The sequence below is a fragment of the Copidosoma floridanum genome, unplaced genomic scaffold (genome assembly GCF_036245765.1).
Source record: "Copidosoma floridanum isolate Cflo_tuat_1 unplaced genomic scaffold, Cflo_Japanese_pri ptg000004l, whole genome shotgun sequence".
NCBI lineage: Eukaryota > Metazoa > Arthropoda > Insecta > Hymenoptera > Encyrtidae > Copidosoma > Copidosoma floridanum.
This window is the reverse complement of record NW_028321881.1, coordinates 27,159,450-27,186,610: the sequence shown is the minus strand read 5'-3', so window position 1 is coordinate 27,186,610 and position 27,161 is coordinate 27,159,450. Positions and strand designations below refer to the sequence as shown.

At 33.1% G+C, this 27,161-nt stretch overlaps 1 protein-coding gene across 1 annotated transcript; it reads left to right on the top strand.

Moving 5' to 3' along the window:
- The first annotated feature begins 1,993 nt into the window (after positions 1-1,993).
- On the top strand, positions 1,994-26,779 carry LOC149375791 (uncharacterized). Its single transcript, XM_089596551.1, has 7 exons — positions 1,994-2,564; positions 6,764-7,209; positions 7,301-7,460; positions 7,598-8,239; positions 8,423-8,725; positions 8,822-9,440; positions 26,581-26,779. The coding sequence occupies exons 1-7, from the start codon at positions 1,994-1,996 to the stop codon at positions 26,777-26,779; spliced, it is 2,940 nt and encodes a 979-aa protein (XP_089452677.1).
- Positions 26,780-27,161: the final 382 nt, after the last annotated feature.

The window sequence follows — 27,161 nt, the reverse complement described above, 5'->3', positions numbered from 1 at the left end:
CGCTCTTCTTCCCTTTCCCCTACCTCTGCTCGACGCCGGCCGCACTACCGAAGAGAAAAACATGTGCAAGAAGCGCATCGTGCATGCACGAGCTTTCTTAACTCAGTTTGTACAAAAACACATTTTTAACCACGTGCCAAATAGTTGGCAGTAATTGTCGTACATGCTTTGTTTGTTTCCACACCACATTTAATCACAATCGACTTGCTTTTGTCGTCAAGATGCTGGGTCTCGAATTTTTAACCCTTGCTGCATTGGAAGAAGCCATTAAGCTGTTTGAAAATGAAAATGACATAAAATTAGTGAAATCGCAGTGCAAAAAAGATAATACAGAAAATTTAGTGTATCGGACAATGAATTACGGGTGCTGTCACTCAGGAAAATATATCAGTATAGAAAGCAGGAAAAGTAGAAAAGTCAAGTGCCCCTTTAGAATAATTATTGGCAGTGCAAAAAATAAGTTAACTGTTTCCACCAAATCAAGCTTGGAGCATAATATTGCATGTAAAATTGCGCGAGGTGTAGCAACGTCAGTGGAAATGCGGCAGATGGATGCGAATGTCATTAGAAAAAATGAAGTTATGGAGGCTAACATGAAAGAAATCGATGATGACAGAATGATTGATAAGACAAAGCAAGGCAAGAATGGAAAAAGTGACAAAGATGATGATGATGGTAATAATGGAGCTAAAAATGAAGACCAAAACAATGAAAAAGAGCAGCATGGTTTTGATCAAGAAGCTAAAGAAGAAGAGATAATTGGAGGTAAATATATTACTGGAACTGGTAACGTATTACTCTCAATATTACTCGGTAATTTTATCTAATCCTAAATTTATAAATATCCGTACACTATTCTTTACGAAACGAATTGAATAATTACTGATATATATATATATATATATATATATATATTTTCTTGAAATTCTCACGTGTATCAAAATATTATTTGGTACGTCATAAAATTCGCTCACATATATAATTATTTATACAAGTATTTGTATACGTACGTATTATTATTTATAATAGTAGATAACTAAGTAATTTTCTATTTAAAATTTTGTTTCAGCTATGCAGAAAAATGATTAACCTACGCCACATAGAGCAAAAAAAGTCGAAGTGTACACCAATAAAACTCAAAAGCAACAAGCAAGTGTTTTGTTGTTGATGCTCGACTTTACACCTACAGCAATTGAAGATTCAATGAAGAAAAAAGCCATTGCAACCAAAGAACAACTGATAGGCAAAACACTTACACACAATTTTTTAGATAGAAGTGTCAAAATTGCTGTTTTAGAACCCTACTCTACACCAGAAGCTTTCACAAAACTGGGCAAGCTGAAACAAAAGCTACCAAAAAGCTTTGCTTGTCCCATTTGTGCACATGAAGCAAGTTCAAATGTGATTGGATGCGATTCGTGTAGACGATGGTACCATTTCGACTGTGCACAAGTGACATAAGACATTGAAGTTGATATCTGGTTTTGTGATTATGTTTGAAAATAAACACTTGAAAAAAAATAGAATAAAATAAAATAAAAAGATAGAGAAAAGTTACATTTTTAAAAGATAAGATTTATACAACATACAATTTTTTACTATCTTACTAATATATAAAGCAGAAGCGCTAAAACCGTTGTAATCGCTAACCGCGAAAACTACTGAACTGATTTTGCTAAAATTTTGCATACCGATTCTTGACACTTCCTAGATGGTTTTAGTATGGTTTTTATCTTCAAAAATTTAATAACAATAGCAATAAACAAGCTCAAAGTTTTGCAAAAATACGCCTGCTTTTCACTGTAGCTCAGTAGGATCCACTAGGTGGCGTCGAGGTAAAATTTAAGCCACCCGCAATCAATGATAGTGAAGAGTGGTTATAAGTTGCCCCACCGAGTCACCGATTTTCGTAGTCGTTTTTCGGCAGTCCTGTAAGAACGAAGGTGATTGTCGTAAAGCTGGGCATCCCGGCTACCGCTAACACTTTTCGTTCATGGACAAGCGAAATACATCAGCTGTTACCCCAAATCGCCAAAATAACCGAGTGCCACGGAAAAATAGGCGTTCGAAGCATCAACGTCTCAGGCAAAATACCAGGAGACGTCTGGCCAGAGATCAACCTGCTTCACCAACACTACCAGGTTTGGAAGCCCTTCTTCCATCCAACCTGGTCCTAGAAGAGCAAGCCAAGCAGAACAACCAGGAGGAGCGTGAGCAGACATTTCGGCTGGAAGGTTTACCAGCCTCCTCCTCAAAAGTTGATCGCGAGAGGAACTCTACGAAGAAGATATTCTTCAGGCCCACTACCCTGACTAAGAGTCAGCAGATCGTAATCCGAGAAACGACCCGGAAACGAGATATTGTTCGGCCATCTACATACCTTCCTCTAGCGCGTTCACCTTTTGCAGAGACTCCAAGGGCAAGGACGAAGCAACCTCGGGTCCAGATACCCGAGCTCCACGATCCCCGTCGACTGAGCAAAGTTAAGTGGCAAATATTTGCCGTTTATCGAACGCCCGATAAAGCGTGTCAATTAATTGACCCTCACCAGCTCTCCATCGTTAGTAAAAAAAAAAAATGAAGATAAAAATCGGCCCTTTTCAGGTCCATCAATAAATTTTACCGTAAAGTAACTTTCAATCTTATCGGTCTTTTTAAGAGCCATTAAACGTTGAACTACTTTTCCAAAAATAGATCTGCCCTTTGCGGGGAGACAACGAGAGCAGAGCTATTTGTCGTGAGTCTGGGAACCCCGGCCACCGACGACTTTCTGCACTCAAATTACATAGGCCAGAAATTACTTTCTCTCCAAGATTAGCATTAAGCTAACTTGGTCAATCACATTGGCCCTTTTCAGGGCCATTAAACGTTGAACCACTTTGCCAAAAATAATCTTATTTGTACTTTTGGACAAATGTCTTTAAACGAATTGCAACGATTCGTCCAACAGGAATCTATTTAAGGACAGCTTATTCCAAAACTAAGTCAGTCATTTACTGGCAGACATCGAGAGTAGAGCTGTTTGTCGTGAGTCTGGGAACCCCGGTCACCGACGACTTTCTGCACTCGAATTACATAGGCTAGAAATTACTTTTACTCCAAGATTAGCGTTCAGCTAACTTGGTTAATCTCATTGGCCCTTTTCAGGGCCATTAAACGTTGAACACCTGCCAAAGTATATATTGTAATTGACAAAGAATAACAAAAACAGCCTTTTTAGGGCGCGCAAAAATTGTTAACAATGCCTTAAATTGCAAGAGGGCAAATCTGGAGAAGAACTTCTAATGCTTTAAATTTTTACAACTTTAGGAGTCGAGAAACTGATGCAGAACATTCATGGAGAGTAGAACAGCAACGGCAAAATGGACGATTGAACAACCACTTAAGTGACAGATCCGCTTTCTGTTACAATCCTGATATTGATTACTTAAATCTTTCATCAATTCAAATTGGCGGAATTTCTTTTGACGGTCGAAATCCAATTCATATACATTAAAGTTATCCATGAGCCAATTTGATACTTATTAAAGACCTTCAATAACTGTGGAGCAAACTTAACCACAAAAACTAATAATCTGTAATAATCCAGCAGCAATTTTACCATCAAAATAAAGTTGTTTCGTTACACTTCTTCTGACAATAAAATATCCACTGTAGGCGCTAGTAGAAAACTAACAACTCAACACTGGCAGATATATTCAGTTGTATATTTATTAAATCACTCAATACTTAACACACAGTAGCTCTGTACACTCAACGTATACACGACACGATGCTTAAACAGCGCTGCAGTGGCTTAATTTTACAACTTGTGTGATACGAGCGCACTCCCACTATGTTCAAATCTCCTCAACTAGAACGGGCTGATAATCTATGGCCTGTCTGTATCCTCATCGCTTTGACTAACATACGCATACACCTTCGTTAGGGTGGAGTTAAACTCAGTGAAGGTTGCAAAGAAGGCTCAACCTTTATCCGACTTAGGAGTATCTGGGGTATCTGATGGGACAGCTTACATCTTCTCTAAGATAACTTATGCGCATTTGGTATCCCTGAGCTTCTAATATTTGCATGGAGACGCTTTTAAGGTAATACCACTACGTAACAAGTCTATGGATGCTGTATTTTCAGTGGTACCGAATGTACCTCCGGTGCGTGTAGCATTCTTGGTAGCCTTTAAATCTGTAAAAGCGTGAGATTTAATTATAAAAGCAAAGAAATCTTGTGGGAAAAATAAACACTCGATGTTATTCCCTGATTCCACACTAGACATGATGATAAATCTTTGTGAATTCAAATTTTGTCATTTTTTCATTTCATTAACTACTATCTCAAACAGAGTAAGTGGACAACGACTGTATTATTATCACCAGAGTAATGGAATGATAGACCATCATTACTCGCACTTTTAGTATTAACCATGCATCGTGTTATCCCTCGCACAACCTTACGTACAGAAACCGGACTGATAGAGAAGCCAGTTAGAGGTATATGAATAATGCCCTCAAATTTACTCGGAAACCAAGCTGCATGAGCACAACTCATAGTAAAGTGATTTCTTGTACCTTTGCAATAGCTTAGAATCCTGTGTACGCGACACTTTTTTGTACTATCGACTCCGGGACCGACATCTCTTTTTCATCTCGTAGGTGAGCCATGAAATCAAAGCCCGATGCCGTCTATGCTCACGGAAAGATGCATAAGCATCCAAAAGGCCAATAGTCAACTTTCTAAAAGCACCAACACAGCATTTACATCGGTTTTAAACAGCCAATTAAAATTATACAATAAGATCACTAGAGGAAGCTTCCAATGAGAGGCCTCTAAAATCACGCGTCGTAAGTGGCCGATGTATAGGAGTTGCATGAGAAAACCAGTAGTCTACATAGATATTGCCAAGATTGCAATTATGAGGCCCATCCGTTTTCTCTTAAAGTCCACTGTTTTTACAGAATCGAATACGATGTGGTCAATCCACGTGTTAGTCATCCAACGACGATACATGGTGGCGAAACTGATTAAATCCAGAGAGAAGTTAAGAAGCAGTCCCCGTAGGAAAATGTTTAGAGATATAATCATTAAACAAGATACCAATGTTAATATCGCCAGCCAGAATCAGGTTAGGGTACCTGGTGGAGCATCTAGTAAGTCAAAGACATATATTCATCACTGTCATCCAACTGTAAATACTTAACGACTCAATAATCTTGCATTGAATTTTATCTCTTACATAGCACGCCACGACACCCCCGGCACATAATCTTGTTTTTCGGTCGTAGACCTTCAATATTGTTTGTTACGTAGCAACCTATCCGAGGATACGATACACAGTGCTGAGTCGTACAGTAGTCAGCAAAGACTCAGAAATAGCAAGGAAATCAATGATAAGAATATGCAAAAGGAGCATCCAGGAGCATCCAGGAAAAAGACTTTTCCACTACTATTTAAGACACTATCAATTATACGATCAAAAGCTTCTCGTTGGTCTGGAACCAACTAAGGAAGATTTTGCTCAACGTAGTTATATAAATAGTTATGATCATAACCATGTCTGATGGAATGTTCAAAAGGATCATTAGTACAAAGTTATTGATTGGAATGGTTTCTTTTTGCACTCATTGTGGCGCTAAAAAATAAAGAGATGAAGCTCCAGGGCTCTGTTGTTCTGGTGGTAAAGTTTCCCTTGATCCACTAGAAAATCCTCCTGAATTGGTAAGATGTCTTATAATGGACGAACACCCCCTATCAAAACATTTCCTTGATAACGTCAGACGTTACAATACGCAATTCCAAATGACGTCATTTGGAGGGAAAGAAATTAGAGAAGGAAACTTTATGCCAACTTTCAAAATCCAAGGTCAATTATACCACTTAATAGGTAGCTTACTTCCTGAACAGAACAAGAGTCCGCAGTGCTTACAAATCTATTTCATGTCTAAAGCTGAATAAATTTCTATTCGGTCAGACAATGCCCTAAAAAAAACTTTGATTGAATCATTACAAAAGGTGATGCATGATTGCAATCCTTTTATAAGAACTTTTAAATCCAATTATGACTCTCGAACAGTAGATGAACTTGAAAACTTCAAATTGATTATTCATGCTGATCGAACTCCTATTGGGGAGCATCGAGGACGATACAATGCGCCTAGAGTGAATGAAGTTGCTGCATTATTAGTTAACGAGGAAAAAGGCCCTAGAGACATCATTTTACATGGTCGACATGGGCGGTTGGAGCGAGTTTCTGAGCTCCACCGATTCTATGACTCCTTGCAATATCCTCTTATGTTTGTTTTTGGAGAAAATGGATATTCTATTGATGTATTACTTTACGGTGTTCCAAACAAAACTGTTTCTTGCATGCAGTTCTATTCTTATAGGTTTATGTTAAAAAATGATCATATAAATTACCTACTTTATTATAAGAACTTACTCAATCAATTTGTTGTTGATATGATGGCAAAAATGATCACAGAACGTTTACTTTACTTGCGAACACATCAAAAACAACTGCGTGCTGAAAGTTACATTCATCTACGAGATGCAATAAATAGTGATCGTAACATTGAACCCTCCAGTATTGGACAGCCTGTAATATTACCATCCTTATTCACTGGCTCACCGCGATATATGCATGAAAAAACTCAAGATGCAATGGCTTACGTACGTGGGTTTGGGCGTCCATGTTTATTTATCACTTTCACGTGTAACCCTGAGTGGTCGGAAATAAAAAATGAATTACACAAAAATCAAAAACCTTCAGACAGGCATGACATTGTTTCAAGGGTTTTTCACTTGAAATTAAGGAAACTTATAGATGTCCTCACTAAGAAAGCAATATACGGCGAAGTTGATGCTTGGATCTATAGTGTCGAATGGCAAAAACGAGGGCTACCTCATGTGCACATACTTTTATGGCTTAAAACAAAAATTCAGCCGGATGAAATAGATAAGATCATTTCAGCTGAATTACCAGATCCTCAACAAGATCCCTTGCTATTCAGTATAATTTCGAAAAGTATGATTCATGGACCTTGCGGTGAATTCAACATGGCTTCACCATGTATGGATAATGGAAAGTGTACAAAAAAGTTTCCTCGAAATTTTGTTAAAGAAACCCTAACTGTAGATGATGGCTACCCAACCTATCTTACAAGAGCCCCTGCAGATGGAGGTCATAGTTCTGTACTTACAATTCGTGGCAAAGAAGTACAGATTGATAACCGTTGGGTTGTACCGTACTCATCCGTCTTATTACGATGTTTCAATGCACACATTAACGTTGAATTTTGTCATTCAGTGCAAGCAATTAAATATATTTGCAAATATATCAACAAAGGATCGGACCGTGCCACTTTTTCAGTTGGAAACATTGACGAAATTGCAAACTATGCCAATGGACGCTATATTTGTTCCTCTGAGGGATTTTGGCGTTTTTTTGACTTTGAGATTCACGCACGGTATCCTCCAGTCTTACATTTAGATGTTTACCTTGAAAATTATCAAAGAGTTTACGTAAATCAGCAAAACATTCAACAGATTCTCGAAAATTCGAGAAAAACAACGTTGATGGCGTTTTTTGAACTTTGCGTAATAGATGATTTTGCTAAAACTCTTTTGTATTCCGAAGTTGCCGCCTATTATCGATGGGACAGTAATAAGTTTGTGAAAAGAAAACGGGGTAAAGATGTTCCAGGCTGGCCAGGAGTGAAAAAAGATTCAGCTATAGGTAGAGTTCATACGATTCATCCCACCCAGTCGGAATGCTTCCATCTTCGAATGTTACTTCAATATGTTCGAGGCCCAACTTCATTTGAGTACTTAAAAACCGTTGATGGTGTTACTTACGCAACTTTCAAAGCTGCCTGTTACGCACTTGGTTTATTGGAAAATGATGATCAATGGAAAAACACACTCGCAGATGCTGCTTTGTCTGATAATCCATCTAAACTACGTGACTTATTTGCTATTATTTTAGTTTTTTGTGAGCCATCGCAACCTCAAATTTTGTGGGATATGTTTAAACAACAATTATGCGAAGATATTCTTCACTCTCGACGAATTCAACTCAACGATTTTGAAGTTGAATTTTCTGAAGAAGTGTTCAACAGAGGTTCAATTGAAGTAGAAGACAAGATCATTTCTCTTTCAGAAAAAAATTTGACTGCATTTGGGCTAAACTCACCGGTTCGAGATAAACTCTGTACTAATGATCCTTTTGAACATTCCATCAGACATGGTTATGATCATAACTATTTATATAACTACGTTGAGCAAAATCTTCCTTAGTTGGTTCCAGACCAACGAGAAGCTTTTGATCGTATAATTGATAGTGTCTTAAATAGTAGTGGAAAAGTCTTTTTCCTGGATGCTCCTGGAGGCACTGGAAAAACATTCCTAATTAATCTTATGTTGGCTTAAGCAAGATCGGCTGGAAAACTGTCCCTTGCTGTTGCATCTTCTGGCATTGCTGCCACTCTCTTTAGTGGAGGTAGAACAGCTCACTGCACTTTTAAACTTCCATTATGTGTTTTTTCCGGAGAAGATTACACGTGCCCGATTCGCAAAAATGGCCCACTTGCAAAAATTCTTCAAGATACAACATTTATTGTATGGGATGAGTGGACAATGAGTCACAGAGCTCACATTGAAGCAATTATTAGAACATTGCAAGATTTAAGATCAAACCAGAATTTAATGGGTGGCATTACATTTGTTTTTGCTGGTGATTTTAGGCAGACGTGACCAGTAATTCCGAGAGGAACTAGAGCTGATATTATTCATGCCTATTTAAAATCATCATTTCTCTGGCATTATGTAGAGTCTCTTCATTTACATACTAATATGAGAGCACATCTCTGCGGAAGAAACACGGAATTTCCAACACAGCTATTAAAAATTGGCGATGGCACGATGGAAAATGAAAACGGTTTTATCACCCTAGATCAATCCATTGGAAAACTGGTTACAACTGTCGATGATCTTATTTCTAAAGTTTACCCAGACATTAAAAATTTATCAAACAAATCATACCAATGGTTATGTGAGAGAGCGATAATTTCACCGAGAAATTCTACAGCAGAGGAAATTAACAACATTATTCTTCAAAAGTTTGTAGCTGATTCTCGAGAGTACCTCTCTATTGATTCAGTTATCGCATCTGAAGATGTTGTAAATTATCCTCAGGAGTTTTTAAACTCCCTAACTCCATCAGGATTTCCACCCCATAAGTTGAGTTTGAAAGTTGGAGCTCCGGTTATGCTACTACGTAATCTTCAACCCCCGAACCTGTGTAATGGAACCAGACTGCAAATTAAAACTCTGCGAAATAATGTTATAGAAGCTACTATTTTGACAGGTCCAGCATCAGGACAAATAGCTTTTATTCCAAGAATTCGGATGATACCAACTGATTTACCTTTTCAGTTCAAGCGATTACAGTTTCCTGTCAAAGTTTCTTTTGCGATGACAATTAACAAGTCGCAAGGACAAACTTATAATTTTGTGGGGGTAGATTTACGTTCAAACTGCTTTTCACATGGACAATTGTATGTCGGGCTTTCAAGAACTGGTGATCCACATCATCAGATTGTTTTAATTCCTTCTGGAAATAAAACTAAAAATGTCACGTATACTGAAATTTTGTGAATGAAAAAATAATTTTAAATTATATATTTGTATCTTTACAGCTTTAACAAATAACCCTTTGTTATATCATAACGTTAACATGTAAAAATCAACGGCCCTTTTCAGAGCCAATACCTATTTTATGACGTAAAGAATGCACGATACTTTTTACCATCATTTTTTTCCTTTTTTCGATATTTTCAATAAGAAGTTATTTGTTCCAAAAAGTGTTAAAAATAGATGTGAAGTTTTTTAACTGAAAACATCCTATATTATTTGTCAACACACATGTGTTTTATTCAGCGAGTCTCGGGCGAAGCCGAGACGGGGGGCTGCTAGTATTTTAAGTATTTTTATTTTAATGTATAATGTTCACATGTTCCCCTACAAAATAGTTTAATATTTTTTGTACTACAATGGGAACATTTCTACTAGCACTTGTACAATAATAAGCAAATAAACGATTCTTATACCATTTAGATTTAAGTCCAACATATATGTAAAAAATTTGTTTTGTACAAAGAAAATGTGAGCTAGCTGTTCCGCGTGCGCAGACTGTCCAGCTTTTTCTGCATCTGCACTCCACGTTTACGCAGTTCAATGCTGCTCTAAAGTGGGTGCTCCGCGTGCGCGGATTCTCCCACTGTTGCTGCATCCGCAATCTGCATACGCGGTACAAGACACCTATATACAAGTCAAATACTTCTCGCGCGTGACTTACGGACTTGCGTAAGGAATTGGGATCAGTGGAATCAGGAGCGCAATCTCTTGGCTGTTTAAGAAAATCGTACCATTTTTATATGTACTCTATCCATCTATGTGTTTATTGTATACTCATTCTCAAAGTCTGCTTGAGCCAACCTGACGGCAAAAAAACACCAATCTAGTTTGGGGCACAATGTCGCCGACCCTGTCGAATCATTATACATTGACCTCTTTCCATCTCAATTGCGCTATGTAAACGTCGCGATTATTTGAAGAGTAAAACTTGCTGGAGTGCAAAAAAACTTTGACAATTTAAAATAACAAGGCAGTGAAAAAAGTTATCCACTTTGGCCAGGAGCCACAAGCAGGTCATGTGCTATGTGTGTGGCAGAAAACCAACCATATTTTTGAGTTTTTTACTACACACATACTATTAGAAACTAGCTGCTTTTAAGAACGTACCTTAATTTTTTTATAAGCAAGTTAATTAAACATGATGCAGTAGATGGTTGTTTTCATGGACGGTTTGTGCAAATTACTTTAACGCGTTGTCATATGAGAGCCCTCGCATACCTGCTCACTACCCCACACAAAAACAACCGATCCTATTTAAAAATAATTTGACGCTGATTCACAGCATAAGCAAGTAGAAAAGTCTATTAATAAAAATGTACTTACCTACAAAAAACCATCTAATTTCCTAATTATGAGAAAGTATTTATATTAAACCAGAACTACATAGTACATTAACATTAGGTAAAAAGAATTACGGAATGTATTTAAACTCGTTATTTTTTTTTAAATTTGAAGACTAATAGCATAAATACCTTTTAATATTAATAAAAGAAAATTTAAATTAGCATCTGGTCATTCTATTATATGAAATATTTTATAGATTCCTAAAAAGTGAGGTTGTTTGGATAGCATCAATGTACATAGTTTCGTATAGTGCCTCAGAAAGTTTAAAATCATTTTTTTACGTTTAATGGCTTCTGTAAGGAATTTTCTAAGCAGATGCGTGAAAATAAAAATTGTGGATATATGTTGCAGTTTTAACCCTTCCTTTTTCAGTATACAAGTCATTATCCAAGTTTACTTATTTTTAGGAAACATTCTTAACTGCAGACAGTATTTAGGGTAAACATTCAATTCGCATTACTAAAGTCTTTATTTACAACCTATCGATTTCTCAGAACGCAATTAGCACTACATAAATCACATCAAGTATTTCTGACAAGTTCTTGGTATGGTCCTCATTTAAATACAAGCGAGAGATAACATCAAAGTGTTCACGTTGATTTTTATCTTGAAAGTTTTATGTACCATGATTCTCACTGTAAGGCAAATTATCCTCTGATCTTAGAAGAAGCTTAGTTACATACTACAGACGTCAGTACCTTTAGTATGGTAATATTGTATCGGATCACATGTCATTTATAAATTTTTTAGGAACTTGCTAATTACAATCGTACTGAATTTTAGCAAAAGCGTCGTTAATTTGATTATCGCCCTAGAACCTTAATTTTTTGTATCTAAAGCAGTCATTGTTAGATTAAGCATTAATTGTTGATAATGATGTTTTATTTCAAGTCTTACTTCTTCCACTAGCTAGATTTAATTGACAGTCTGCAATTGGATAAGTCAGACTTATTATGATGTAATAAAAACTAACAATGAGAAGATCTAACCACAACATCCATTTTTTGAAAGCTCCAGATTATGTAACATACTATAACTCATAAGATCTTAATTCAAAAACTGAGCAACTAACAAACATATTGAATAAAAAACAGTATTGCAAAAGCATTCTTAGAGATTACTGTATCCATACTAATTATGTCTTAACCTGTATTAATTAGTAAGAACTCAAGTTAAATTTTTCTATTATTTAAAAGTGTTTATTACAGCAGTTTCACAAAACATCATTAAAAATTTTTTCCTTATCTCTTTTTTTCGATACAAAAACATTTTATATTGTAAATTTAAACTGAAAAAGTAATTGGTTATACAAAATAATAAATAAATAAAATAATTTATGAGTGAAATTTATGAGGTTCCTTAATAATGTTATTAACGTAAATTCAGATGTTATTCAGGCTTTTTGTCGCAAGAAGCGCATGAATTTCTTGTGCTTCACGCACAGCTGCACTAGATGGGATCCTTTTTTGTCTAATTTTGGCTTAAAAAAACTGAATTACATTTCTCTTTTGCTTATGAGTATAACGTGGTTCAAAGTTAACCTTCTTTAAATCTGTGAATGTTGAATAATGTTATAAATAACAGTAAATTATCATCCAAGAAAAATTTAAGAGAGTGTTATAAAACTTTAAAAACTACAGTTTCTTTACTACTATCTTTATACTGATAGCAGAAACGTTTTTATATGTAGCATTAAACTTAAATCAAAACATTATGTAGTTAATTGATATTTTTTAAATAATTGGATATATACGACATGGTTTCTCTAAAGTCTATTGCCCTTAGGTTCGCTGGTAATCGTATTAAATATTGTACTTTCCTGATCTTCTATCTTATGAAAAAAAATACTATTTACGTATAAACATGTTTTTGCTGACAGTCAACGCAGAAAATAAATTTTTTAAGCATTCTGTATCATGACTTCACTTATTTCTTGATATTCTTTTTAACCGAATTCCACCTTTTTATTAATAAAAAATATTATAGTCGTTTACTTAGCCATACGACTAGTTAATAACACCGTACTTTTGTAACATGCGATATAAGTAAGAGTACAAAGATCATTCTAGTCCTCCTAGAACTTATGACAAAATTGGACTCCATTTTGTATAGAAAATCATGTTACGAAGCATTTTACAAAACAACTTTAAGTCAAACGCTTTTAAAAACAAACCGCACGTATGGTTACTCCAAAGGTACCTTAGCAACCTTATGTATTTTATTTAAAGTTAACCAATTGCTTCTTTTAGAAAAGACCAAAATTTAAAAACAATAATAATAGAAATGCCAGTGAACATTTTGCACACAGCAAATGTTACAACTAAACGGAACGGTTCTTAAGTCTGAAAATTAGTTTTGTTAAGAGCATAAAAGTTTGTGTTGTGAGCAAGCGTATGCTTAATACTGCCACATAATTTGCCCTTGTCAACTGATGACATAGATTTTTTTGACAAACAAGTAGATACATATAATCTAACAGAAGTGTCAAATTTAAAACTACCGCTTGTATTAATTAAAACTTTTTTAAAAGAGACACAATACCTAACAGAAGTCGTTATTAATTATGACGTAAAATAATACTTAAAATCGAAATTATATCTTCTTATAGTTTGTCAGAGAAATATAAAATGCACAAAAATCGTATTTTTTTTGACGTCGTTAAATGCAGGTGACCGACGGTTTAAAACCTATCATTCAAAAAACAATTTTTTTAATTTTAACTGTTTTTTAATTCATGCAACTATTATATCATAAGACTAATCTATGCTTTTATCATAAAACATTTTATAGCCAACTACTCAGTAGTGATGATATGAAAAAGTTTATTTTGACTTAGCGTTGACTAAAAAAATATGTGTATCATAGTTCTCACTACCTCTAGCTTAGTAGGCAGCACATTTGCACCCAGTTTAATGAAATTTTCTACAAAAAAGATTATGAAGCGTATGTAACTAACTACAAAGTTTGACAATGATGATATAAGAAGTGGTGTGTTAGCACAAAATTAGCAAATAAATAACAAGATCCTCATCATACTCCTCGTTCTAGCGACCTTAGAATTATTTTTAAAATAATACAAATATCTTAGTTTGTAGTTGTCCAAAAATTACAGAAGGTTGGAATAAGTCAGTAGTTAGAGTACAATATGATTATCATGCCATGAAACTTTTGTGGTTAAAATTAAACTTGTTTCGTTCTATATTCTGAAATAAGTGACGCGAAGCCTACAGAAGTATGTTTTCTAGGCAGTTGCGTACTGGGCCCAACCATATAATTTAACATGCACTACTACAACATGCACTTCTATGATTGTGACAAATATTTTCTGTCGTTTCTCTATGAAATAAAATGTTTTTATAAAAATTTAAGAATGTTAATCTAAAATCTTTTTCCCATTTTTCTTTAATTTCTGGATAGTACAAGTACTAAGTCTAAAAACAAATGTGATTTTATAATGTACTAATTTATTTTTTGCGCAAGTAAATCCATGATGTTGCTCAGAAAATCCGGATGTGATTTCACTTTATCTGTTTTAACTATACACTTACTTAATAACACCACACTTTCACGATTTAGGATATTAGTTGGATTACAAAGATTAGCCTAGTCCTTCTGGAACATTCTTTATAATTAGACTCTGTTAGTAAAGAAAATCATATAACAAAGGGATTAATGAAATAACTTTAAGTAAAAAACTTCAACTAAGAAACCGCATATTTGCGACCTTATGTATTGTATTCAACGTTAAACCATTGCTTTTTAAAGTATCGGCCACAATTCAACAACAATACCAAATAAAAATGCCAGTACACTTTTCTAAGCGTATTAAAGATTAGAATCACACTGTATGGGTCTTATGTTTTATAATAAGTTAAGCCTAGCTAAGATTTTCTGTTGTAGGAAAGCGTATACTTAACACTTTTACATAATTTGCCCTTATTAACTTATCGCAATTAGAAGATATGATATTTTTTAAAATTATTTAATAAAACAAAATAATTAATAGATTTTATTAATGATTATATCACTTTCTTAAGGGCATGGAACAAACAAGTATTAAATTAAAATCTGATTCTATTCTGAGATCATACCGTTCTACCTGATTGACTAGAAAATATAAGTGTCACAAAATGCGATATTTTTAAACGAAGTTGAATGTAGGATATCGATTGGTTTTTAACGTAGTATTTTAAAGGAAGTATCAATGTTTATAACAGGTTTTTCTTTTGAAACATGCCCATGTAGTATAAAATAAAAAAAACCGTTTTATCATTATTATATGCTTTAATCAAGAATTGTATTTCAGCCCACTAGGGGAAGGTTGGGTGGAATGTGCTCAGCAGAAATAATGGGGTAGGGGTTATCTCAAAAACTATAACATGTTACAATTTTCTTTCATTTGAATATTTATCCATAGCATCACTAGTTTCTCCGACATAACAAATTTTAGTAAGATCTATTTCCACAGTTTTTAATGAGACAGTACAATTTTTAGTAATGAAAAAGTCACAAGGCTAGATTTTTAACTGTTTATAAAATTAAGTTAGGTATAAGTCAGATCGTATTACATGATGCTGTTTGAAAGCTTAGGTCTTTAGCCTTAATTTACGTTTTTTAAATTTATCCTACATTATATATCAAGATAGTTATAGTTAAATTAAAAATATATCTTTTGGGGGCATGAATAATCATCGAGGTAGGCTACAGATGGGCACGAGAAGACATAATAGAATCCATCGTACGCTAGAACACGAGCTCGATAAATTGATATCGAGCGTAGCAAGTGCTAGGTTGTATACATATACGTATACATTAGCTGTTCGCCATCAACTGTAATCTGTTATAGGTTAAGTCTTTTTGTTTTTTCTATAGCTCGTGTAGTATCTTAATAACTAAGATACATAGTTATTTAAACTACGGTTCGTCACTATCGGGCTAAAAAGCAATCATGGATGGATGGGAATAACACAGTTTCTTACATAATTTGAAACTTGATTTCAAGAATGGAAAAATAGTGAAATATAGTGCAATTAAATTTGGTATTCCCAGAAGAAAGTTTATTGAATCGACAAAAGACAGCCTCATAGCAAATAGTAAGTTGTTTTTTTTATCAGGACACTAGCGTATCATCTTTGTAGCTTTTCTACAAGATTGGAGCATGATGTATGTGCCTATTCGCGCCCTATTTTCCGAATAATCGAATTTAAAACAGCATACAGTATTATTTTGACGATGATGGATAAAATTTTATATTTTAAAAATAATTATACAACTATATTTTTAGTTCTTATGGATCAGGAAAAAAATGTGCCTATTCTGCCCCTACCTTGCCCTACTAAGTTATGATCATATAAATTATTTCTCTTTCGTATTTCTTACTTCTGGCTGTTAGCATGAAACAATAAGATGTATATCTTCCGTATCAAGATTTTGAGATTTTTAAAATACACTTAGTAATTATTCTGACAAATCGTTGGTAGAAGATAATTTACATCTTGGTTAACCAAACTTCCAGTTCATCAGACTGCACATCTAAACCCCAGTAATACAGTTGTACTACAAATGGTAGTGTATGGCGTTAGAAGCTAACGACAAAGTTTGACACTGTTGATATAAGAAATAGAATGTTAGCACACGTTGGACAGATACATTCTGAAAGACGTGTTATTGATCATCATACTTGTTGGTCTGGCCACTTTGATAGTTATTCTGGAACTAATAAAAATGACTTAGTTTGTAGTTGTCTATAAATGAAAAAAATTAGAGAATAGTAGGTTGTTAGAGTTCTTATTACTATACGTAATACTTATCACAAATAATAGTAATAAATATAATTATTATCATTTTAACGGACTTTGGTAGTTAAAGTTAAACTTTTTGTATTCTATATTCTGAAAAAAGAGACGCAAAGCCTACAAAACTTCGTTATCTAGGCAGTTGCGTACTTGACACACCCATATTATTCATTTTGCACTTCTAATGGCGTTCAAAAACTTTCAGTTGTTTTTTTATGTAATTAAATGTTTTTATAAGAATTTTAAAATGTTGATGTTAAATTTCTTGAACATTCTTTTACAGTCCTGGTTAATGCTAGTTGTGAGTCTAATCCGACTTTAGTTTCATAACGCTGCAATATATTTTTTGTGCATGTAATATCATCATGTTGTCTATAAAATCTTGATTAGACATCACTTTGTCTGTTACACTAGTTTTTTTTTATTTAACTCCTTAATATTTTGTATTGTATTAACTTAATCTAGTATTTTATTGTTATAGACTGTATGTTTATATAGATTTGTTGCGTCTCACATCTCTCGCGCTTCAGGCTCTACTCGCTAGATGGCCAAGCCCCTAATAATTATCTTCCGTCAAGCAGCGAAATTCCCGCACGATTAGTATATAAGCTTAATCGAGTCAATCTGAGCCCACACCTCTTCAGTGTCAAAGGCAGGGAGCACGTCATTAGCCTTACTGATGAGTCCTGGCATGCCCTCGGGACGAAACACCTTTTTCTCTCTCAAGTAGGTGATAACAATCGCTAAAGATACATATGTGCTTAGTGTCAGCATAAGAAGAAATATTTCCTATCATCTTACATCATAACGTCCAACAATTTTTAATACATTCTTAAGTGGCATTCGACCTTAATTTTAATTTAAAATATCACAGTCTTTTACTGAGCTCTATACCTATTCGATAACACCGATCTTTTGTGAACTTTGATATAAGTTATATGATAATAATTAGCCTAGTACTCCTAGAACACTTTTTATAATTTGACTTTGTTAATTAAGGAAATCATGTTATAAAGCAGTTTATTAAATTTACTTGAGTAAAACACTTTCACAAACAAACCGACCTTTCACGACCTTACGTATTTTAGTTAACGTTAAATAATTTCTTTTTAAAGTAACGGCCACATTTTAACAACAGTAACAATATTAATGCCAGAATTTATTCCTGCACTTATAGAAGGTTAAAATTAAATTGTACGGGTCTTAGGTTTGAGAATAAGTTAAGTTACATAATTGGCCTTTATTAATTTATCGCAATAAGAAAATATTGCTTTTTTTTAGTTTTACTTTAAAACAAAATCAATAATAAGTTTTGTTAATTCTTATGTAACTTTCTTAAACGGCGTAAAACAAACAAGTGTTCAATTGAAATCTGATACTATTCTTAGATCATACCGATCTACCTTAATGTCTAGATAATTTGAGTTTCACAGAAAGCTATATTTCTGTACGAAGATATAAACAGGTTATCGATTGTTTTTTAACGTTTTACATAAAATAAAGTTTTTATGCATAACACTGTTTTTCTTTTATTCAACATGCTTATCTAGTGTGAAATAGAAAAATGTTTTGTTAGAGTTGTACTACGAATAGTAGTAGTTGAGAACATTAGAAACTCACAACAAAGTTTGACGCTGTTGATATCAGTAATAGTTTATTAGCACACAGTTGACATATAAATTTTGAAAAAAAAGGCTTTAATTATACTCTACGTTCCAGCAACCTTGTAAATTATTCTGGTTCTAAAAAGAATAGCTAAGTTTGTAGTCGTCCATAAATTAAAGAAGGTTGTGAGACGTCAATGGTTAGAGTATTATAATAATAATATGCTTAGAAACTTTAGTGGTTAGAATTGAGCTCATTGAGTTCTATAGTCTTTAATAAGTGATAGTAAGCCTACATAAGTTAACTATTCAGCTGATTGCGAACTTGGCCCAACCATATATTCAAACCCGCACTACTAAATGCATAAAAAATTTTCCGTCGTTTTTTTATGTATTAAAATTTTTTTCCAGAATTTAAAAATGATGATCTAGAATCCCTTCTCCATTTTTCTGGGGTTCTGGATAATTCTAGTAGAAAGTCCTAAGACGACTTTAATTTAATAGTTTAATATTTGTTTTTTTGCACAAGTTAATTTATAAGCTTATCACGTCATCCCTTCAACAAGTTTTTTTTTTTTATTTAAGCGTTTTAGTAATTTATATTTGACTGACTCAATGTAGTATTCTATTGGTATAGACTCTATCTCTATATTAATCGATATTAGCAGGATGTCAGCATAGAAACAAAAGTTTTTAAGCGTTTTGCATCAGAACCTTAAACATTATTCAATACACTTATCGATTGCATTTTACCTTATCATCAACATAAAATATTATAGGTGTTTACGAAGCTTCACAACTACCTAATAGCACCGCACTTTCCGGACCAATGAAATATGTTAGATTTAAAAAATTAGTCTAGTCTTCCTGGAACAAATTACAAAGTTGAGCTAGGCTCATGAAGAAAACCATTTGGCGAAGCATTCTATAAAATGACTTCTTTTCAAACGTGTTAAGTAACGTACAGCACTTTTGCGACCTTACGTATTTTGTTTAGAGTTAAACAATTGCTTTCTATAGAATTCGCCTTAATTCAACAACGATAATAATTAAAATTCTAGTGTACTTTTTCGCACACATAAAAGTTAGCCAAGCGCATGAAAGTTTGTGTTATAAGCAAGCGTGTACTAAGCACTCCCATATAATTTGCCCTTATAAACTAATCGCAATAAGAAGATTTTAATTTTTTTTAAGTAAAATTTTTATTCAAAATAAAAAACAGGTGCTGTAAGGTGTTATATAACTTTTTATAAAGTTTTGAAAGAAATAAGTGGTAATTTTGAATTTAACACTAGTCTTAAATTGTATGTATTTTCTCGTTAGTCAAGAGAATCTGAGTTGCACAAAGAGCGTAATTCTTGTACTTGGTTCAATAGAGGTGATCAGTGGTTTGTTACCTATTATTCGAAAAAAAAGTTTCATGTTTTTAACTGTTTTTTTTATTTAAATGTAATTATTGAGTTAAAAATAAAAAAATGTTCTATCATTTCTCGATGCTCTTATCACAAACCACTTTATAGCTAACTACCAACTCATAATAATAAGAAAAAGTTTATTTTGACTTTCCCTTGACGAAAGAAATATTGGTATTTTAGTTCTCAATACCTCTAGCTTAGTAGGCGACACATTTGCGCTGTGTTGAAAAAATTTGACACAAAAAGGTGTTTATTGCGCATGTAACTTCCTACAAAGTTTGACACTGTTTACATAAGAAATTGTATGTTAGTACACTATTGACAAATAAATTAAATAATTCTGATCATACTTTAAATTCTGGCAACCTTAAGAAGTATTCATAATAAAAAAAGCTTAGTTTGTATTTGTCTAAGGACTAAAAAGGGTAAAAATATGTTAGAAGTTAGAATACAATATTGTTATTATTATTATGCCAGCAAAGTTTGGTGGTAAGCTATAAACTCTTAGTTTTTTGTATGCTAAGAAAAGGGACGCGAAGCCTATAAAAGTTAGTTATTTAGGCAGTTGTGTACTGAGCCCAACAGTATTATTCAATTAGCACTACTGATCCCTATAAAAATATACTGTCATTTCCCTGTGTAATTAAATGTTTGCACAAGAATTTAAAAATGGTGATCTAGAATCTCTTGTTTCTTATTTTTAAGTCCTGGATAATGCAAGGAGTGAGCCCAAATTGACTTTAATTTTATAAACACCAATTTTTTTTGCACAAGTAAATCCATGATATTGTCTACTTAATCTTAATTTAATTGTCCTGTATCTGTTTAACTATTTTCCTATATATTTAGCCATTAAATATATTATATTCTATTAACTTGATCTTGTATTTTATTGTTATAGACTGTATCTCTATATTAAAATATTTTTTCTCGATGTCAGCACAGAAAACAATATCTTTAGAAATTTTCCATTGGAACATTCAAAAATTTCTAAAACACTTTTAAACTGCATTTCACCTTGGTTGTAATATAAAATATAATGGTCGTTTACTGAGCTATACAACTATTTAATAACACTGCCATTTCGCGACCTATGATATTAGTTGTATAACAAAGAATAGCTTAGTTTTCCTAGAACATTTTTTTTTATTTCGAATCTGTTAATGGAGAAAATTATTTTACAATACGGTTTCATAAATATTTCAAGGTTAAACACATTTTAAAACAAACCACACTTTCACGATCTCACTTTTCTCGTGACGTTAAACAATTCCTTTCCAAAGTATTAGCCACAAGTCAACACCAACAACACCAGAAACGCCCGTAAACTTTTCCACACTCATGAAAAATGTGAAATAAACTGTAAAAGCCTTGGATTTCATAATAAGTCGAGCCAAGCTAAGATTTTCTTTTGTAGAAAAGCGTGCGCCTAACACTTCCACATAATTTGGATCTAACAATCTATCGCATAAGGAAAATATGTTGTTTTTAATTATTAAATGAGAAAAAAATCTATAACAGATTTTGTTGTATCTTGTGTCACTTTCTTGACGGGCGTTAGACAAAAAAAAACTCTTAAATTGCATTTTACCTTAGTATTAATATAAAATATTATAGTCGTTTACTAAGCTATACACCTATTTGATAACACCACACTTCCGCGACTTATAATATTAGTTATAATATAGAGGTAAGCCTAGTCCTTCTAGAACATTTTTGATAATTTAAATCTGTTAATTGCAAAATCATGTAAAAAACGAATTATTACATATTCTAAAGTCAAACACTTTCTAATACAAACCGCACTTTCGCAACCTTAGGTATTTGTCTTAACGATAAACAATTGCTTTTTTAAGTATTGGCCATATTTAAACAACAATACCTCTACAATCGCCAGTACACTTTCTACACTAATAAAAAATGTTAATTAAACTACATAAGCTTTAGGTTTTATAATAAGTTCAACTAAGCTGAGCATTTTCGTTGTAGCAAAGCATGCACCTAACACTTTCACATAATTTGCACTTATCTACTTATCGAAACTAGAAATTAAGTTATTATTAACTATTGAATTTAAAAAAATCAACAAGAGACATTGTTAAGTCTTATGTGTCTCTCTTAACAAGCGTAAAACAAAAAAAAATCTCTTAAATTGCATTTAGCCTTACAATCAATATAGAATATTATAGTCATCTACTGAGCTATACACCTATTTAATAACACCGCACTTTTGCGACCTATGATATAAGTTATATAACAAAGATTAGCTTACTACTCCCAGAACATTTTTTTTCTTTCGAATCCGTTAAAAGAGAAAATTGTGTTAGAAAACGGTTGATTAAATCTTTTTAGGTCAGACACATTCATAAACAAACCACTCTTTTGTGACCTTACTTTTTTTGTAACGTTTAACCATTGCTTTTCAAAGTATAAGCCACATTGCGACAACAGTAACACCATAAAAGCCCATACACTTTTCTACACTAATGAAAAATGTGAATTAAACTGTACAAGTCTTAGGTTTTATAGTAAGTCGAGCCAAGCTGAGATTTTCTTTAGTAGCAAAGCGTGCACCTAAAACTTTCACATAATTTGCTCTAAGCAGCTTGTCGCAACTAAAAAAAAATGTCAATTTTAATTATTAATTCAAAAGAAAATCAATGACATATTTTGTTCAGTCTTACTATATTTTGGATAACACCGCACTTTTGTGACCTATGATAATAGTTATTTTACAAAGATTAGCCTAGTCCTACTAGAACATTTTTATACATCAAATTTGTTTATGGAGGAAATCTTAATACGAAGTGGTTGATTAGATATTTTTGATTTAAACAATTTTGAAAACAAACCGCACTTTCGTAACCTTACGTTTTTTTAACGTTTAACAATTGCTTTTAAAAGTATCGGCCTTAATTCAACAACAACAACACCATAAATGTCAGTTCACTTCCTGCACTAATGAAAAATGTTAATTACATTGTATAGGTCTTAGGTTTTATTTAAAGTTGAGACAAGCTGAGATTTTCTATTGTAGGAGAGCGTGTGCCTAATACTTTCACATCATTTGCAATTTACAAGTTATCGCAATTCAAAAATATGTCATTTTTAATTGTTAAATTAAAAGAAAATTAATAACAGATTTTGTTCAGTCTCATGTCTTGTTATTGACGGGCATGAAAAAAAAAAAAACAATTTTGTATTGCATGTCACCTTATTATCAATATAAAAAATTATAGTTGTTTCACGAGCTATACACCTATTTGATAATACCGCACTTTCGTGACATATGATAATAGTTATATCACAGAGATTAGCCTAGTCCTCCAAATTTATTTCTTACAATCCAAATATGTTAATAGAAAAAATCATGTTACAAAGCGGTTTATCTAATATTTTAAAGTAAAACACTTTTAATAACAAACTGCACTTCCACGACCTTACGTGTATTTTAACGTTAATTGATTGGTTTTTAAAATATTGGCCTCAATTCAACAACAATAACATCATAAATGCCAGTTTACTTTTCTGCCCAAATAAAAACTGTAAATTCAACCGTAACGGTCTGAGAATTCATAATAAGTCAAGCCAAGCTAAGATTTTCTGTCGTAGTAAAGCGTGCGCCTAACACTTCCACATAATTTGGATCTAACAATCCATCGCATAAGGAAAATATGTTGTTTTTAATTATTGAATAAGAAGAAAATCTATAACAGATTTTGTTGTATCTTGTGTCACTTCCTTGACGGGCGTTAGGCAAAAAAGAACTCTTAAATTGCATTTTACCTTAGTATTAATATAAAATATTATAGTCGTTTACTAAGCTATATACCTATTTGATAACACCACACTTCCGCGACTTATAATATTAGTTATAATATAAAGGTAAGCCTAGTCCTTCTAGAACATTTTTGATAATTTAAATCTGTTAATAGCAAAATCATGTAAAAAACGAATTATTACATATTCTTAAGTCAAACACTTTCTAATACAAACCGCACTTTCGCAACCTTAGGTATTTGTCTTAACGATAAACAATTGCTTTATTAAGTATTGGCCATATTTAAACAACAATACCTCTACAATCGCCAGTACACTTTCTACACTAATAAAAAATGTTAATTAAACTACATAAGCTTTAGGTTTCATAATAAGTCCAACTAAGCTGAGCATTTTTATTGTAGCAAAGCATGCACCTAACACTTTCACATAATTTGCACTTATCAACTTATCGAAACTAAAAATTATTAAATGTTTAATTATCAAATTAAAAGAAAATAAATCAAAGATATTGAAAGGTTTTATATGACTTTCTTGACGGGCGTAAAACAAAAAAAAACCTCTTGAATTGGATTTAGCCTTATTATTAGTAGTAAATTTTATAGTCGGTTACTGAGCTATACAACTATCAAGTCGCACGGGAGCGTGACGAGGCAAGTTTGAGAAAAACAGACGAAGCCTTGGCGACCGTGCTACTATTTACTTCTAATTCAGGTATTCGAATTTTCAAATATTGATAAATAGGTATTTTTGTCGGCAACACTCAAGTATTCGGGCTTCTTTTGACCTATTTAGTCCTATTCTATAGCTTCACCGAGAAATATTCGCAATAAAGTCGTTGGAATAACGAAAATAAGAGATGTGTATCTCAAAATGCTCAAAACAAGATTTCTTCAGGCTGAGTGTTTGCAAAATGGTCTTATCGTTAAGTTAGTTGCCAGTCAAATATTGCGTATACGTACTTAATAAGTGTGTTCTAAAAATTAAAACATTGCTGCCAACAGCGTGTAATGTTTAAATGTTGGCTGCAGCTATATATTTGTACATGAGTTCACTCTATATAGTCTATATACATGTGTACCCATACATGTGAGTCTACTCGTCTGCTAACGTGTTAACTTACATCGCACAAAACAATCTCTCCATTTGCATTTTAAAATTTAAACGATTACTCGAGTAAGTGTAAGATCCTTGTAGAATGAAAATATTTTTTAAATAAATGTTTGATTACTTTACCAATCTTATTTCAGATAGCAAACGTGGCAATAGGAAAGATTGGTCGACAAAATGTGGGGATCATTGTTACTTCATTTTAGACAAAAGTAATATGGATACAATGTATGCATTGAATGTTAGCTAGTAATTTGTGGTTAAGGTCCAACCTATGTAATTGTACTGGAACTTAAGACAAAAGAGTCAAAACTAGTCAGTGGATCAGTGAAAAAAAAAAGATCTTTGGTCCACTTATGGTGACGAAGGAGACACTTTGGGAAACTTTAAATTTTATAAAGTACCTCTAAAGTTAGGTATAAACTTTATCACAAGAGACTCTTAATTGCTCTTAAGAATACCACTGCATCCAAAGAAATTATTGATGAAAAAGAAACGATTTCGTTACGAGTGAAGGGATTTATCAACTATGATGGTTTGCAAAGATTTGGAAGCATAGCAGCTATGTCTGAAACAGTGCAAAGTGATAATTTATCAACTCCTATGGTTTTTAAGGGTTTGGAAACATAGTAGCTATGTATGAAAAAGTGCAAAGTAATAAAACTAAAACTTCAATAATCGATGCTCAGGTGACTGGGCAGGAGCAGTAAATTTAATTCTCCCTCATACGCCTAATCTTGGTTCGATGATGAACTTAGAAAAGATAATCTCATTCCTGAGCTAAAACAAATAAAAAAAATAAGTGAGCATTTTAGTTATCGGTATGATAGTAATAATAGTCTGGAGTGTGTGTTTCAATTTTATTTCCATTTCAAGAGATACATGCTTAGTGGATCATACAGAAAAGTTCTCAAACTGCCAAAGTACTTGAATTGGAAAATCATGTACATCATCTGTCTAATGACTTGATTCTGTTGGACATAGATGAGCTGAAGGAGATAAATCCACCTAAAGACGATCCAGGTGTGTAAAATGGATTGTAAACAATTTTTTTTTGTTCAACTTTCAAAACAGTACTAATTTCAATTTTTAAACTTCATATATTTCAGAAGGTCAATTCAAAGCATTGACTATTCAAATGTCTCTATCGTCAAGGCAACGTTTCACGAGGCTCATAAAAAGCAGAAAGAAGGATTTTCCTGTACCATGGATAGTCTATTAAATTTGTGTACTGTGCATGGCTTTCTACTGTACCGTCTACCGCGCATAGTACGTGCACTTATAATATACAGTGGAGATGTGTATGTATATATATATATGCATACTTGCATACACGTATCGGATTGTCATTGTTATTTTGGCTCAATATGTAAATTGTTCTTTGCGAGTGAAAACCAATTATTATACGCAACAGGAAAGTGACTACAAGTGCCTACTGCACTTATCATTACATCTTGTTAGATTCGTATCAATGTATTGAACTTTATATTCTGTTGTGGTGGATATACTTAAATCCTAACCTCTTGAACTTTTACAGCTACGTATGTATATATATATATATATATATATATATATATATATATATATATATATATATACTGACATTCTGAATGCTCCCACTGGCCGACTAACTTTCTGTACTGGTACAGGAAAAACCCGTACCACGTATCGGATTTTGATGAACTAAGTATAAGGTTTATGTATACTCAATGAGGTATTTTAAAGTATACTACCGTACCAAATATACCTGTACCAGTACACATTTTTCTTGTACAGAGTATCAGAAATACTTGTACTAACAAATAGAACCTGTTTCTCTGGTAACAACAATCTTCTGTGTACAAGCACGTTGATGGACGACTCTATAGAAGAAGAAGTGCGTAGTGCTTCAAAGTCCAATAAGGAGGCTTCTAGTAGTATAATAGAAAATTCTAGTATTCAAGAAGAGTCAGCGAGTAGCAAATTTGCTTCGGTTGAACGCAACTCGATTGGAAGTTCCGCTGTTGAAGAAAAGCCAGCGGGCGTGTCTGTTACTCTGTTTTAGCTGATCCTCATAAAGACGAGACTGATCCAACCAATGATTTTGGCATCGATGCAAATGTTTCAGTTCAAACATATTTTTTTTTTTTTATTTAAATTTATAATTAAAATTAGTCTGCGTATAAGCTTATTATAAAATTTGTTGTGGGATCAAGATTATTTTCATAAATTAAAAAGTTGTGTCGTGTTGAATTATATTGCGAAGTTGTGTTATGTTAATATTAATTAATTAAAGACAGTAATTAAATACAAAGTGTTCTAATCGTTAACTATGAACAAATATTAATAAAAAAGTATAAATATTTTGATAAATAATCTTGGGTGTGTACGAATATTTATTTTATTGTAAGAACAATATTACCCTGCTGCACCAATAAAGATTCTAA

Bases quoted from the DNA above. Each gene is read 5' to 3' on its own strand.
- LOC149375791 (XM_089596551.1), top strand. From the start codon at position 1,994: ATGGACAAGCGAAATACATCAGCTGTTACCCCAAATCGCCAAAATAAC. The intron at 7,461-7,597 runs GTATCCTCCAGT...TTTGCGTAATAG, and splicing joins GACTTTGAGATTCACGCACG to ATGATTTTGCTAAAACTCTT. The intron at 8,726-8,821 runs GTGATTTTAGGC...GGCATTATGTAG, and splicing joins CATTACATTTGTTTTTGCTG to AGTCTCTTCATTTACATACT.